The sequence below is a fragment of the Vombatus ursinus genome, unplaced genomic scaffold (genome assembly GCF_900497805.2).
Source record: "Vombatus ursinus unplaced genomic scaffold, bare-nosed wombat genome assembly UNPS02014779.1, whole genome shotgun sequence".
NCBI classification, from domain to species: domain Eukaryota; kingdom Metazoa; phylum Chordata; class Mammalia; order Diprotodontia; family Vombatidae; genus Vombatus; species Vombatus ursinus.
In genome coordinates, this window is record NW_020954557.1 from 44,987,584 (window position 1) to 45,002,918 (window position 15,335).

At 35.2% G+C, this 15,335-nt stretch overlaps 1 protein-coding gene across 2 annotated transcripts in view; it reads left to right on the forward strand.

The window, feature by feature from the left end:
* SLC25A12 (solute carrier family 25 member 12) overlaps positions 1-15,335 on the forward strand; it is a 111,894-nt gene that overhangs the window by 22,205 nt on the left and 74,354 nt on the right. For both annotated transcript variants that reach the window (XM_027866097.1, XM_027866096.1), the window contains 2 exons: positions 4,313-4,428; positions 13,739-13,878. In XM_027866097.1, coding sequence (XP_027721898.1) covers positions 4,313-4,428; positions 13,739-13,878 — 256 coding nt within the window. The remainder of the gene's footprint in view (positions 1-4,312; positions 4,429-13,738; positions 13,879-15,335) is intronic.

A 15,335-nucleotide genomic window follows, 5' to 3' on the forward strand; every position in this document is an offset into this window, starting at 1 on the left:
TTTGACAATTTTGTCCTGTGATTTTTACCTATGTGTATACTCCCTCTTTCCATGCATAGCCCAACTCCTATCTTTTCATCCTATGATTCTTGTAGTTGATTGTCTATAAATTCTCTGTAGAATATATACCCACTGCCTCCAAAACTTTCCATTTTTCACTTAGAATCTCAAAGGCACCAATATATGGCTCAGTATTCATTTTTTGTCTCTCATTCTGACTTTGTGACTCATCTCCCACTTTTCAGGTTGTATATATCCTATGTAATGTTGTTTATATTACATCATACATGTAAATCTTTGGTTGTAACTTGCATTCTGCTAAGATCCTCATGTTTGACGATTCACATCCATGTAGCATCACAGGGAGAATATGGAGTGTAACTTTTGTTGCAGCAGAGTTTGGTATCATTGAAAACACTGAGTACTAATAAGTGAAAGCCAGCCCAATCTTCTTCCCAGTTCTGGGCCCAGTTTATTGCCTGTCTGTAGTACCAATTCAAAATACTTGTATTCATGAACTAATTCACTTTGTTTTCTCTCTGTGAGCAGTTAGATTGATCTTTCACATTACTCTTTATCTAAGGAGGGTTTGTAATATTCTGGGAGTTAATGAGATTAATTTGATATCTCCAAATAGAACTTGAAGAACTTCATCATCAATAAAGTATCATGACATTAGTAACAACCTTGGGCCAATGGATCTCTCATCTCTCTCTCTCTCAATGTCATTAATGCTTTTTCTTTAACCTCGTTTCTTATGGAGCCTTATGACTTTGACATATGTGTACTCACTTGGATGTATATCTTGTTGCCTTATAGCCTGCTTTTTGTTCTACTAAGTCAAATGCTTTCATATAATTAGTCAGCGCAGTGGGATCTTACTAGCTTTTAATTCTATCAGTTATATGATTGCAAAGATGTTAAGAATCATCTGTGAAAGCTACCTTTTTGTCAAGTATGACCTTGACACACTCTGCCTATTCCCAACGTTGTAAAACTGTAGTAGGTAGTAGGCAAATAAAGAGATATACATTTTTTGACACAACTGATGTTAGGATTTGTTTTCCTTGGTTGAATACATTTGATATGAGGGTTTTGTTTTTCTTTCCTTCATTTTTTGGGGGGTAGAACCAGCAATAACAAAGTAAAGAAAAAGAAAATTTGAAAAATATTTTTTAAATACACAGAAGAAAAGGAAGGTCAATAGGAAATGCAGACAAGTCAGACAGCTTTGACTATAACATGTTGATTTTATCCTATCTTTTTTATTAATTTATTTTGATTTATCAACAATCACTTCCATAAGCTTTTGAGTTTAAAATTTTTCTCCCCTCTCGGCCCCACCTCCCTCCTCAAGATGGCATGCAATCTGATATAGGCTATACATACACATTCCTATCAAACATATTTTCACATTAGTGATGTTGTAAGGAAGAATTAGAACCAATAGGAGGAACCACCAGAAAAAGGAAACAAAGCACAACAGAAGAAAAAAAAATAACAAATAGTATGCTTCAATCTGCATTCAAACTCCATAGTTCTTTCTTTGGAGGTGGATAGCATTTTCCATCATGAGACCTTTGGAGATGTCTTAGATCCTTGCATTGCTGAGAAAGGCTAAGTCTATCAATGTTAGTCATCACACAACGTGGCTGTTACTATGTACAATGTTCTCCTGGTTCTACTCACTTCACTCAGCATCAGTCCATACAAGTCTTTCCAGGTTTTTCTGGTGTCTGCTTGCTCATCATTTCTTATAGCACAATAGTATTCCATTACATTCATATACCATAACTCGTTCAGCTATTCCCCAATTGATGGGCATCCCCTCAATTTCCAGTTCTTTTCCACCACAAAAAGAGCTGCTATAAATATTTTTGTACATGTGGGTCCTTTTCCCATTTGTTTGATCTCTTTGGGATACAGCCCTAGAAGTGCTGTTGCTGGGGATTTGTTTTACTTGGTTGAATACATTTGATATAAGGGTTTTGTTTTTCTTTCCTTCTTTTTTTTGGAGGGGGGGTGGTTAGAACCAGCAGTAGCAAAGTGAAAAAAAAAAGTAAAAAAAAGATCATTGAAAAATATTTTTTAAATACACAAAAGAAAAGGAAGGTCAGTAGGAAATGCAGACAAGTAAGACAGCTTTGACTATAACATGTTGATTTTATCCTATCTTTAAAAAGAAAAGCAATCTGTACCAAATACAGATTTGCAACTTCGTGTGCAGTCCTCTTTTTCTGTCCTACTTTGTACATGGAAAAATGTTTTTTGGTGTTGTGTTTAGAACCAAAAAACCAAACAAACCCAACATCAAAAAGAGAAAGTCATATGAGTAGGCAGTTACTAATGCCTCTTCAGTTACCTTTATTTTCCTTCAATAAAAACACCATCTTTGATCTTTCATTCTTTTAAAATTATCCCTCCTTTGAAAGATCTTGAGAATCAGTTTAAGAATTCATAAACATGAATTGTTTCCTAAGTAGTAGGAAATGTGATTAGCAGATATAACATGCTTTTTAATACTGTTTTATTTCTATCACAGTAGATGGTTGCACCTATAACTGATACTTTTAAATGATGTTGTCACTTCTGGGGAAATATGATCTTGGCATTTCATTTATAATCTGTTCAGCCTCTACTTGTTTTAAAATAACATGTATATATACTACTGTGGCAACGGCAATGATTTTATGTGCATATTAATTCATTCATTTAAACCATTCATTTTTTAAGATTTTCTGAGTGATAGTAATGAGATTGAGGAAGGCAATATGCTACAGTAGAAAGAACACTCACTGGGTTTGGGGTCAGAGGATCTGGTTTTGGATCCTGACTCTGCCATTTATATTTACATTTATGACCTTGGGCAAATAATTTAAACTCTCTGGCCCTCAGTTTCCTCATCTATAAAATGAGATGGTTGGATTAGGTCATCTCTGAGACTCCAATCTTATAAAGTTATGTAGCTTCATTTGTCCCATTAGACTAACCTGTCATCATAGACCTAGGATTCATTTAAGATGAATTCATATATTGTAGAGATGCTTTAGCACTTTTTTGGGGGGGGTGGTCGAGAAGAGGAGAGGTGTAGGGAACTCATGGTATAGAAACTTCTTCCACTACTACAAATTAGCCAATGTACTCAGTAAATATTTTGTGAGTGCCTTTTAGGATTCCATGTTGTTATGTGGCCAAACCCATCCTTTACTTGAAGACTGGGCATTTTTATCCTAGACTCTGATGGGATTTTTAGTTACTTGTTTAACAGAAAGTTAAGCAGCATGGTGAAGCAGGCCCTGTGTAGAAGAATTGGGTCATTCTCATTCATTTATGGAGCAACACTTTATAGAACTGCTTTCTGAGCAAGCACCACAGAAGCACTATATAATACTTCGGTTATATAATATAGAGCAGATTATATTGCATTTATGTGGTAGATATTTGTTTTATTTAAGTTTTATTTATTTTTGTTTTTTTATTTCTATTTTATTTATTTAATTTATTTACTTAAGTTATTCCAATAAATATAGAACTTCACAATTTTTTTAACCTGAATTGGGCTTAGAATTAATATAAAATGTAAAATCTTAAAGCACATTTTTTCTTTACTAACTTCTTGTGGAATTTTTTGCTTCTATGTCCCCTTGACTTCCTTTTCCCTGCCTCTCCCCACCCACAATAATCCTTTGAATTACAATATTCATTTTATATTCTACTGGGAAATTTTCCCAATTAGGGGTTATAGTTAATTAAGTGTTCACATTACATTGGAGGGAGGAGGGAAACATTTGTTTTTTAAATATTTGTATTATTTCTAAAGGCAGTACTTAAAAATTGCCTATATTTTCTCTTTTTCAGGAAATCTTTTTCCTTCATCTGGGCAGAGATTTTTCCTAAGCAGCTTAGCTTACATATTTATCAAAAAAAGTATCAGTGATTCATAATCCATATCAAATTGTGGACATTGCTACCAAATTTTGCATACAGCTTCTAAAAGATGATAATTTGAAGAAGAAAAAATACAAGCATACCAAACTCAACATGTGAATATATGCACATTATGCATAACGTTAAACCATAAGAAGGATGAGAAATGTTATGCATAACGTTACTGTAATGCCACTCCTTAGGAATCTCAAGTGTACAAGTGTCCATTAGACTTTTGCAGCAAGCTGGTTAGGGAGGACAATTATGCTTTATGTGCCTTATCAGTTCAGTGAGTATAGTTTCAAGCAGCTGTTCCCCACCTATAAGTGCTGCTGCCCTTACAAAGTCTCTAGAAACCTGACAGTTTTTTTATATTTTATTTTAGGTTGATCTCCTATCAAGAGTTTTTGGCATTTGAATCTGTTTTGTGTGCCCCAGATGCTATGTTCATAGTAGCTTTCCAATTGTTTGACAAGAGTGGAAGTGGAGAGGTGACATTTGGTAAGGATATTTCAAGACAAAAAAAAAAGAAAGAAAAGAAAAAAAGAGGAAAGAGAGAGAGAAAGAGAAAGAAAAATGTCTCTTAAGAACTAAGTAGTGAAGTTGGTCCAGTCTTTAACTCCAGTGCCCACCAGTGGATATATATTGCTGTCTATTTAGGACCTCAGTCATTAAGTACATTGCTAATTTCCTAAAAGGATTTATACAGATAAAATAGAAAATCTATTTTCTTTTCTTCAAAGCATTAGACTGTCACAAAAGATTAAGGAATCCAGGAATGTAATTACTTCAGTTCATTGAATCACTGACACTTTCACATTCCTAAAATAGGTGCTACAAAATTTTCTTGCTCTGGGCCAGCCTGGGCAAAATTCTTTATGAAATAGAGCATGAACTGCATGGAGTAATCCTCTCCATTCTTTAAGGGATTTCTGGGTAAGAAGTTCAGGACTTTTATGTAGCATCACTGGAAAATTGTTACTTTGCTATTTGAAAAGAGAAGAATGGGGTGTGGAGTGAGAAAGTGAATCAAGGTCTAATTGGCCCTCTGTACACCCCAATTTTAGCTTTTTGTCTTAAAAGTAAGACCAACATGATAATTGTTATTTTATGTTGGATATAGAAATTGATTTTATTCCCTCAGTAGGAGTATATGGTTTCTCAGCACACAAACCAGGATAAAGACTTGTAACAATGTTTCAGCATTTGAAAAATTTTAGTATATGTATAGTTACAAAGATATATAGATTTATACTATACATGTGTATAGTATAAAGAGTAGTTGGGTTTTTTTTTCTAATGGACTGTGAAGTATGGTACCTCAGTGGTTTCATGCAGCAGAATAAAACTATTCAATAAAGATAAGTGTATTTATTTTCTTGAATTTGTAACTTCTTATTTGTTGTGGCTTTGGCACCATTTTTAAAAAGGATGAGGCCATTTCTGAGCCACATGTGCAAAATATTCACTGTGGTATTTTGTCGATTAAACAAATCAAGTCAATCTCCTTATGATAAGCACAAAGTTAAATTGCCTCTAGTTTTAGAGGTTTACTATCACCATAAGAAGGATGAGAAAGTATAGGGCATTTGGGGGAGAGCTGCTGAGCCTGGTTGGTAAGCCTATAATTATACATTTTGCCTTGTCTCTAAGTGTTCTTTCTCTTAAGCCATTTGAATTTTGTGTATATCAAAGATCTTTCCTGATAAATAAATACGGAAATATTAAGATAAGTAATTTGAGAACATTCCATGCCTCTTAGAGACACATATTTTCTTTTGCTTTGTAGCAGTCTTTGGCCTTTCTGTCTCATGAAAAATATTAACTTGCTTTAGGAACACCTTTCTCCTGCAGCTAGTAAAAAGCACAAACAAAGCCTCTGCCCACTGTCCATTCAGCCTTAAACCTGCACGCATTAATAATGCCGCATTTTCTGTCTTCTCCTCTGTAGGTATCACATAAAATCCTGTGTTCCAGCAAGTCTGGAACAATAGTGCCTCAAAAGTAGTTGGAACAATATTTCAGAATTGGTGAGAGGGGCCTCTATTTAAACCATTTGCCTCTTGTTTAGGTATTAGAATTCCTGAAAACCTGTGCAAGGTTGTCTTCTTTCACCCTTCCCATCCTGACATAGTGGTTCTTTGTTTCTTTTGCCTCCCATCTTATTGTTTCTCTCAACCTTCCATTTGAAAAACAAAGCACTTGAGTCAGTTGATCCCAGCAGGCTCTTAACACAGGCCCAAGAAATTGCCATAGCTCAAATGATTAGATTTGTAACCAGTGGAGGAAGCAGCTGAGCAGTTTCTTGATGCCAATTCAGTTTCACAAATATTTATTGAGTGTTTACTAGGTGTGAGGCACTATTTTAGGAGCTTGTGATATATGGCTGCAATTCTTGCATCTTCCTGCAAACGGCCTCATTTTAAAATTTAATACATCCCCTCAAACTATAATATGGCACAGTGTGCCTAGCTATTCTTTCCTGTGCTTCTAATTTTAACAGAGTAAGATTTAAAAGTAAGGATTAAAATTAAATTGAATCCAAATGTAGTATCTATAGCTTCTGGCAGAGAGAGAAAGCATTTAAGCATTTTGGATTGCTCAATACATACTGTTACCCCTGTGGCATCCTATTTTCTTTTCATTTTTAGGTCTCATAATTGTGGAATGGGAGGATTCTTAGGGAACACGGAGCGAAGATAGTTCTATCTTGCTATATTGTGACCCTGGTTCCAACACAATTATTTGATCTTACTGGCCAGTAGTTGATATCTTTGAGTGTTACCATTTCCTAGGTTCATCCAATGTTTCCCTGCTTTATATACACAAAACAAAACATTTTTCTGATCTTAAGTACATGGAAATTTCAGTTTAAAAGCTTAATAAATGAGGTACTATAAGAGAATAATTTTGAATTTGATTCCCTGAAGCAGCATCATTCTTATCACAAATTCAAAGTTTAGTATTATAAATTGTGACAAATACACAGATATTTTCATTGAGGTGGTAACAAGCTTTCTGAGAACTGATGATTTCCAATAGAAGAATTTAGACGACTGGTTCTCAGAGTGTGATTTGGTATTCTCAGAGATCCCAGAGACTTTTTCAGGGGGTCATAATATTAAGTCATTTTAATTTCTAATATGGTAGACATCAATAGACGTAACCTGTATAAAAGCTCTTTGGGAAGGGGGGGTAGTCCTCAATAATTTTTTAACTATAAATGGGGTCCTGAGACCAAAAAGTTTGAGAATTCCTGATTTATGTATTTGCTTGTACTTGGTTGTAATGAGATTTTTCATCTATGTTTCACATTTATTTTACTAAAGGGAATAACAGTCAGACAGTCAATAGATGGTTGTTAAGCATCTATTATGTGCCAGGCACTGTGGTAAGTGCTGAGGATACAAAGAAAGGTAAAAGATATTATTGTGCTTATCCATCATGCATATGTTTATATCTAAGGAAATTTTAAACCCATCTGAATCCTACCACAATTCATGCAGAAGGTTTTATAGGTTGGCACTTGCTCATACAATTTATTTCTCTCTCTCTCTTTTTGTTTGTGGGAGAAAAAGGATATAGGTCAGGGGTAGAGAGGGAGAATGAAGAGTGGGGATAGAATAGGAGAAACTCTTTGGTCCTTGGTACCTCATGTTGATAATGATAGCATTACATAAATGTACTTGAGCACTTGGTTTTCATCTGTATTCTTTAAAAAAATAGATCTGCCTTTATATATATATGTGTGTATATATATATATAACATATATATGTGTGTATATATATATTATATATATATTATATATATAATTATTGTACATCTAAGACATATGTACCTTGGCTAGTATACGTATAGATAGTTGTGTTTGTATATACGTTACATAAAGATGGCTAAGCTGTACTAGCTTTTTATAGCCTTTGTTCTCATTTGATATACCATGCTTTTGAGCCAAAATATTGAGTTATTTAAAAAAAATCCTACCACACAATCCATACTTTTATCATTGCCCATTAATTGGGGTCTGGTTCTATATAGTACTTTGGGGAGGGATGTACTGCATTGCTAGAGGTGCTCACCTTTGGGGGAGAGGCCAGCCTTACAGAGAAGTCTTTGTAGTCTATTTCTAACTATTTCCTAGAGTAGCACAAGACTCCATGGACTTCTTAAGTGTGAATGTGATGTGTGAATGTGGTAATGATTTCATCCTTTCTCCTTGATATGTTCCCTCAGCAAAACTTCTAACATTGCAAGCTGTGGATAACTGCTTGATGACTTTTATAACTGCTGTCCTTCTAGTAGCCTGAGCGCTTGCCCACTGAGTTTGCTAGACAATGCATGACAGTTTGTTGTATAACTCACATCAAAACTACCTACTTCTGCTCAATAGAATTGATTGACATGTCCTGGATTAGCAATTATGCTATAAGGTGCAATGGTTATCAGTAATGAATTTAGCCAAAATGTGTATTGCCTCAACAGTGAAGCATTCGTAACTGAAGTCCTACCTATTTACTAATAAGATGAATGCAAGACACTTTGAAAGTGCTATGTTCTCTCTATAAATTCTCATCCACAGAAAATATTTTAATTCCAAAGAACTGGGAGTTTTACACAGGAAATATTTGGAGAATTTTAGTTATTTGAAAATATTTTTTTTGAAAGAACTGTCCAAATGATCTTTTTGAAGAAAACATCCTCTCCCCTGAAAGTAGTGCTCTCTAGAAGGAGGGGTTCCATTTGGTCATTCATTTTGTGGTTTAGGGCACAGTAGTTTAAAATACAATTTTGGGTTTTCTTTTTTATTTCTACCTACCTAGAAAGCTCTGCCTTTTTTCCCAATGGGAAGGCCTGAGTGAGGCAGTTTAAACAGATAACTATTATATCTGCAGTTTCCATAAAGGGCCTGGTAGGATGCAGCATATACCTTATAACGTAGCAGCTACACCTCTAATGAGTAGAACCAGAAATTCTGACCTGGAAGAATACACAGTTCTGACAGGAATTGAGTAACTGACTAAACATGAGGTAAAACAAAAGGTGTGATGTTATGGAATGCCTTTCTTTTGGAGCTGCAGCTGAGCACACCTATGACCCCATTCAAGGAGAGAAGTAGAATTTCTTCTTGGCAGCCTTTAGCCATTCCTGAGTAGGCCATGTATAATCCTCAAAGCTAGGTCCTATAGTAGCTTGAAATTTGAGGCAAGGGGGGATCAGGTATTATTTTCTTCTAATGGTGTTTTATGATAAAACACATATACTTGTTAAAGCATCTGGTTTCTAAAGTGACAGATGCTGTTTAAATGAAGTATTATCTCAGAGGTGAAATGGCACATAGATTGGTTAGAGTTGAGAATGCTTTGCTGTCATTGACAAATCCTCACATCATTTCTTTCTTAAGGTAGGTAATGGGCAATTAAAAATGTCTCTTCTGCTTCCCTCACCCAGGGAGACACAGAAGGTTGTAGTGATCTGTTCTAGCTGAACTAATGATATCCTTGGGAGCAGAACTCAGGTATCTGATCCTTCAGGCTAGTGTTATGTCTTTCTGCCTCTGTAAGTTCTAGGTTTCCGCCCCACCAGCCTCTTTTTCCTCAACCATTAAATTTCTGAAAATCTAGGTTCCATAAGTCTCACCATTTCTTTTTTCTAGTTGTATACAAGGATATTCAATATATTCTTACATATGTGGAAGTTCTCAAAAGACCTTTTTAAGATGCTCAAGGTGGAACTCAGCTACTCAGATAATACATATATACACGTGTGTATATGTGTGTGTATGTATATTTTTCTGAAAGTAAAAAAACAAAAAACTGTTTGGTCTCTAGCCTATAATTTGGAAGCCTTGGCTCCTGGGCTGGAATCCTTGGAATAAATATGACCTCGGACATCTCGTTCTTTGGGCTGATGGTAGGTGGGTTGTGTCACAGGGCTGATGGCTTGTATACCTACAGGAGGAGTTCTCTGGCCACAGCGTTGGTACAGCAGCTCCTTCCAGGCTCATTCATGGAGCAGGCATGGTGGCAGTCTTGGAGAAGAGTGCCAGCCCCGGTCAGAGGTAATTTTGTACTGCAGAAAGGTGAACAAGATTAGTAGGAGGCTCCTCTAAGGAAAAAGGGGTGGGATGAGGGTGGATGATATGGGTGATAGCAGTTGGGCTGATGGGGAAATTGGAAACCGCCATTAAAATACATTTACATCATATGTGCTATAATATACTTTATCATGTAATCAACTATTGCATTAGTCATATGTGACTAACACAGCTCAAATCACTAATGTTCTGCCTGTGGAAATTTTCTCCAAAACACAGTTTTTCCTGGTCTCTACCCCTTTTCCCCTCCTGCCAAATCAATATACTGCCTCTCATACCATCAGAGAGAGCATTGTTCTATCTCACTTATATGTTTGGCTTGATTGTCCAAATCAAAGGAAATTATAAATAGTATTTCTTAAGCCAAATTCTGCAGGAAGTGAGAGGTTGGTTTATTGATAGTGTTGTGTCAGAAAGTTTTAGCATTTCTCTTTCTGCTTATTTATATTGATTCCTGCTCCTATTAACAATGTCAGCCTATTGTAAAAAAACAAAACAAAAACAAAAAAACAACCCACTACTTCAACCCATGGTCTTCATGACTTAATCATGGGATGTTGACCATCATATCACTTACATTTAGTCCAGAACTATGGTCACTTAAAACAGCAGTACAGGTAGTGACCACTTAGACTCTTGTTTGCCCCTGGAAAGACGGGATTCTCTCTTGGACAGACCTTGCTGTGTTCTTTTAGTCAGTTGCATTGGGTGTATTTGAGATTATTGGTGTTCCCTTTCATGTCACACAGGACCTAATAAAACTGGATAAGATAAGAAGAAAGCCAGCTGCTTGAGATAATGCATCACAGGAGTGTAATCCAGTCAAGAAAAGAAAGGGGGGAGAGAGATACACACACGAGAGCTGCCTCCTGTGAATTACTCCCCAGTTCTGGAGCCTTTGTATGGTTTTTATAAGAGGATCCTGGTAATGGTTAAGTGATGAATAAGAGTTAGACTTTTAAGCCACCAATCAGATAAATGATTCACAATCCACTAATTAATTCTGTAGTGTAGCTTTAATCAATCTTATATTAAGCATGTATTAGGAAATCTGCAATAGGGAAAAATTGGTTAGAAAAAAGGAAAAATATCTAAGGTGCTCAAGTAGGTAAAAAATTGTTACCCAGCCCCAGCAACAAAAATTGAATACCATAAGTAGGTCAAAGATATCCATTTAAAAGATTTTGGGGATAGTTGACAGATCACATTCTACTCTGATGAGCATAGCAGAACCTTATACTGAGCACTTAAAGCTGTAAGTTGCCTTGGAGAAGTAGGAAGCAGTCAAACAAAATCCATGATAAATGACATTCCTATACCTGGAAACACATAACTATGAGAGCTCTCCAAAGGTGAAAGTGTTGAATTAGGTTGTTTTGTGTTATCAAAGCCATCATTTTAGAATACATTTAGTATATTCTATTTCAAAGACATTTTGAGAATTTGCTAGCAATAGCTGGAGAGTTTATAAAAAAAAATAACATTTCTAATTACCTAGTACTTTCTAATTAGCTTTCTTCTGCCAGCAATTAATTTTTAAGTCTCCATTGAAGTTGAAATTCTGCTTTATAAATTACATCTTTGGGGAGGGGAATAAATCAAATTTATTTTACTGGATCACTTAAATTTCTTGAATTGACAGCTTTCTTTATCCATGACTGCCAGCTTCTTTAATTCCAGTTTCTCCTCTGAGAGTCTAAAATGTTGTAATTATATAAAAGAGAGTCTGCTTTATCCCACAGTTCAATGAAAATTAAGTATAGGTAGCAAATATACACTTTTCAAACCAGTAACTGAGGTTTCTGGAAATTTCTTCTTTAAATATTCCCTATTCAAATTCTTTGGCTATGTAATAATTCATCTTAATATTTTGTTGTTTAGTCATTTAACAGCAGCCCTTTTTGTTCCCCATTAATTCCTTCATGTTCTTTACTCCAGAACATTTGTTTTCAGATATCAAAATGAATTAATCATGAGAATGGAACTAACTCATTCGGAAGTTCCACCAGCCCAAATAGCTTTTGTTTTGGTCTGCTAAAATATTTCTAACCCTCATGGGTTGCAAGAGGTCTTTTAATTTTCTTTAACTTAACTAGCTGAGTTATGATGTGCTTTGAAGTAGAAATTTAATAGGGTTCTAGATTTAAGGATAATCTTTTTATGTTAGAGGCTAGGGCTCCAAGTTATTCTTGGTTTTAGATTTTGCTTTTGGAGATAGTAACCCTATTCCTGGTCAAGGGTGATGAAAATCCACGTGATATAATTTTAGAAATCAAAATCTTGCAAACTTTCAGGGCAAGAAATGGATGTGGCATTCCATTAGATAGATAGATAGATAAAGAGATAGATAGATAGAGAGAGAGAGAGAGAGAGAGAGAGAGAGAAAGAATCCCATCTCCCCAGTGACATCCAATGCTTTCTTCTAACCTTGGTAATTGCTGTGACTTAGTTCAAGACTGGTTATATTAAGTCAATACCAAGAGGATTTCCAGTTCAGGATTCTACTAGTAACTCTTCTGCTTCAATCAGGAAAGAGGAGGTATTCAAGGTATACATTGAAAGCAGTTTATACAACCATTAACTAACCCAAAGATCATCTTAGTCAAGTCAGTGGAGGTTATTGGGGGGAGCCAGAAACAGTACAAGTTGGCTGGGGAAATAAAATAGGTCTGTATCTGAAGATTCTTCATTACAATAGGTAGTTATTGGTCATGCCAGCCTTTCACAATAAAATTGACTTTAATTTGGAAATAATTTTGGTTCTTAAGATGTCAGTAAAACAGGCTTCCTGCTTTCTAAGCCTTGTTAATGATTGCTTTTTTGGGCATTAGTTTCTAAATTAGAATACCCAGTCTATTCTCATTAAAGTATCTGTCAATTGTGAATTGACTTTTATTGCAAATGTTGAACTGTGTAAGAAAGTTAACGACATTTTTAGTGCATGAAGACAGGCCATCAGAGTAGACTTAAGGGTTTTCGTTGTACAGTACACAGCTTGACTGGTTCTTGTCTAAGAGTAACTGTTCTGTGTTTAGTCCTTCTTTATTTAAAAGTGAATCACTAATTTCACTTATCTTAAAACATTTTAATAATTGAGACTAATAATCATGGCTTTTTATGGGAATTTTGAAGCTTTGTGTCAAGGCCATATTTTTTTTTTTTGACAATATCAGAAGCTTTTAATAAGGTGCTTGCTGCTGAGCTAATGATATGCTTTTGGTGGCATTCCTTATACCTATCTTCAATAGACATATTCAGGCTAGTGTGAATGTAATAATCAAGCCTCAATCAAACCATACTTAGTATGACAAATATTGCATTATACTGTAATTTAGGTATTCATGCCTCTGATAAAGGGCTTAATTCAACTCCTTGAGGAACGGGGAAAACACTATTGATTTTATACCTGAATGCAAAGTAGCAGCCATTTACTGTGCAAGATATAAATCTCTTCCTAATTAAAATTAAATCAAGAGAAATTAAGAATCTTGTGGCCTTATATGTAATAGTACACAATCTTAAGTGTAAAATTATATTCTGTAGCAATTGTGTTCCTGTGCATGTTTCTGAGAGGACAAAAAAAATGTTTGCAGTTAATCTTAATAGAAGCAGATGATATTGACTTTTAAAACTTCTCTTGATTTTCTTCTGTAGGAACATTATGGTGGATTTATTGTTTATTCTCAATGTAATTGACTTTTTTTTTCCCTCCCAAGAAAATGTCAAAGAAATTTTTGGACAGACAATTGTTCATCATCATATACCCTTTAACTGGGACTGTGAATTTATTCGCCTGCATTTTGGGCATAACAGGAAGAAACATCTTACCTACTCTGAATTTACTCAGTTCCTCCAGGTGAGCTATTTCTTTTTATTATTAGAATTAATAGAATATTTCTTATTCTGAACTAAGATCATTCCAAGTCTCACTTTCACAATACAATAATAATAGATGCAAATTCAAGCACACTTAGACTTTCTATTTTGCTTTTGTTCTATTTTTCAGTAAAAGTGAATGATTTCTATAACTTTTCCTTTTCTTATTCTCACTCTCCCAACCATTATATCATTCTCTCTCTCTCTCTCTCTCTCTCTCTCTCTCTCTCTCTCTCTCTCTGTCTCTCTCTCTGTCTCTCTCTGTCTCTCTCGGCATTTGGAGTTAAGTGACTTGCCCAGGATCACATAGCTAGTAAGTGTCAAGTGTCTGGTCTGAGGCTGGGTTTGAACTCAGGTCCTCCTGACTCCAGGGCCTGTGCTCTATCCACTGCACCATCTATCTGCCGCTATTATATCATCTTTAAACCCAACTGATTTTTTTCTTCTTTTTCCCTCTTGAGAGATGTACCTTTTTGAACAGTATTTTTTGTTGGAAAGATCAGATGAGATGATGTATGTGAAGAGTTTTATAAAACTCAAAGTGTTATTTGTGTATGTCTGCGATTATTTTTTTAAAAAATCAAATGAGGGACATTGTAATGTAATGGCAAGAGTGAAAGAATTGGAGTCAGGAGACCTGGCTTAAAGTCCTGGATCAGATACTTACTAGGTATGTGACCAATGGACAAGTTAATTAATTTCTCTGATCTTCAGTTTCCTTATATGTTAAGTGGAGATAATTGTACTTGCTCAATTTACCTTATCTGTAGGAAAGCACTTTGTAAACTTTAAAGTACCATTATAAATGATGTTGTTAATAATATTAACATGAGTAACTATTAATCAAAATACTTAAAAAATATGAAGACACTAAATAAAAATAAAATAATATCATTTGTGGGGGAAGGGGGTGGTATTGTTCCACTCTGTTATTGATCATGATTTCTCCAAGGACAAGGTTTTTGTTGTCCATTGTCATTTGTTTCCTTGTATTTATTGAAAAACTATGTTTTGGGATAGTGGATTTTTTTGGGGGGGCGGGGTTTGTTTTTGATTTTGTTTTTTGTTTTTGTTTTTGTTTTTGCGATTAACCTAGTCTAAATGTACTTGATCTCTTAGGCCAGAGGTGTCAAACATGAGGCCGCCAACACTTCTGAGTGCAGCCTGAATTAGATTGAAATGTAATTTTGAAATAGTTAACAGAATAAATAGGATACTACAGAACACAGATAATATTAGTATATAGTTTTCTAAGTCAATATGTGACCCACAGGGATCCTTACATATGGCTTAGTGGGCCTTATTAGTATTTGAGTTTGATACCATTATCTTAGGCCATAATATAGGTAATTAATGCTTTAGGAATGACAGGGGGCAGCTAGGTGGTGCAGTAGATAGAGTACCAGGCCTAAGTCAGGAAGACTTGTCTTCATGAGT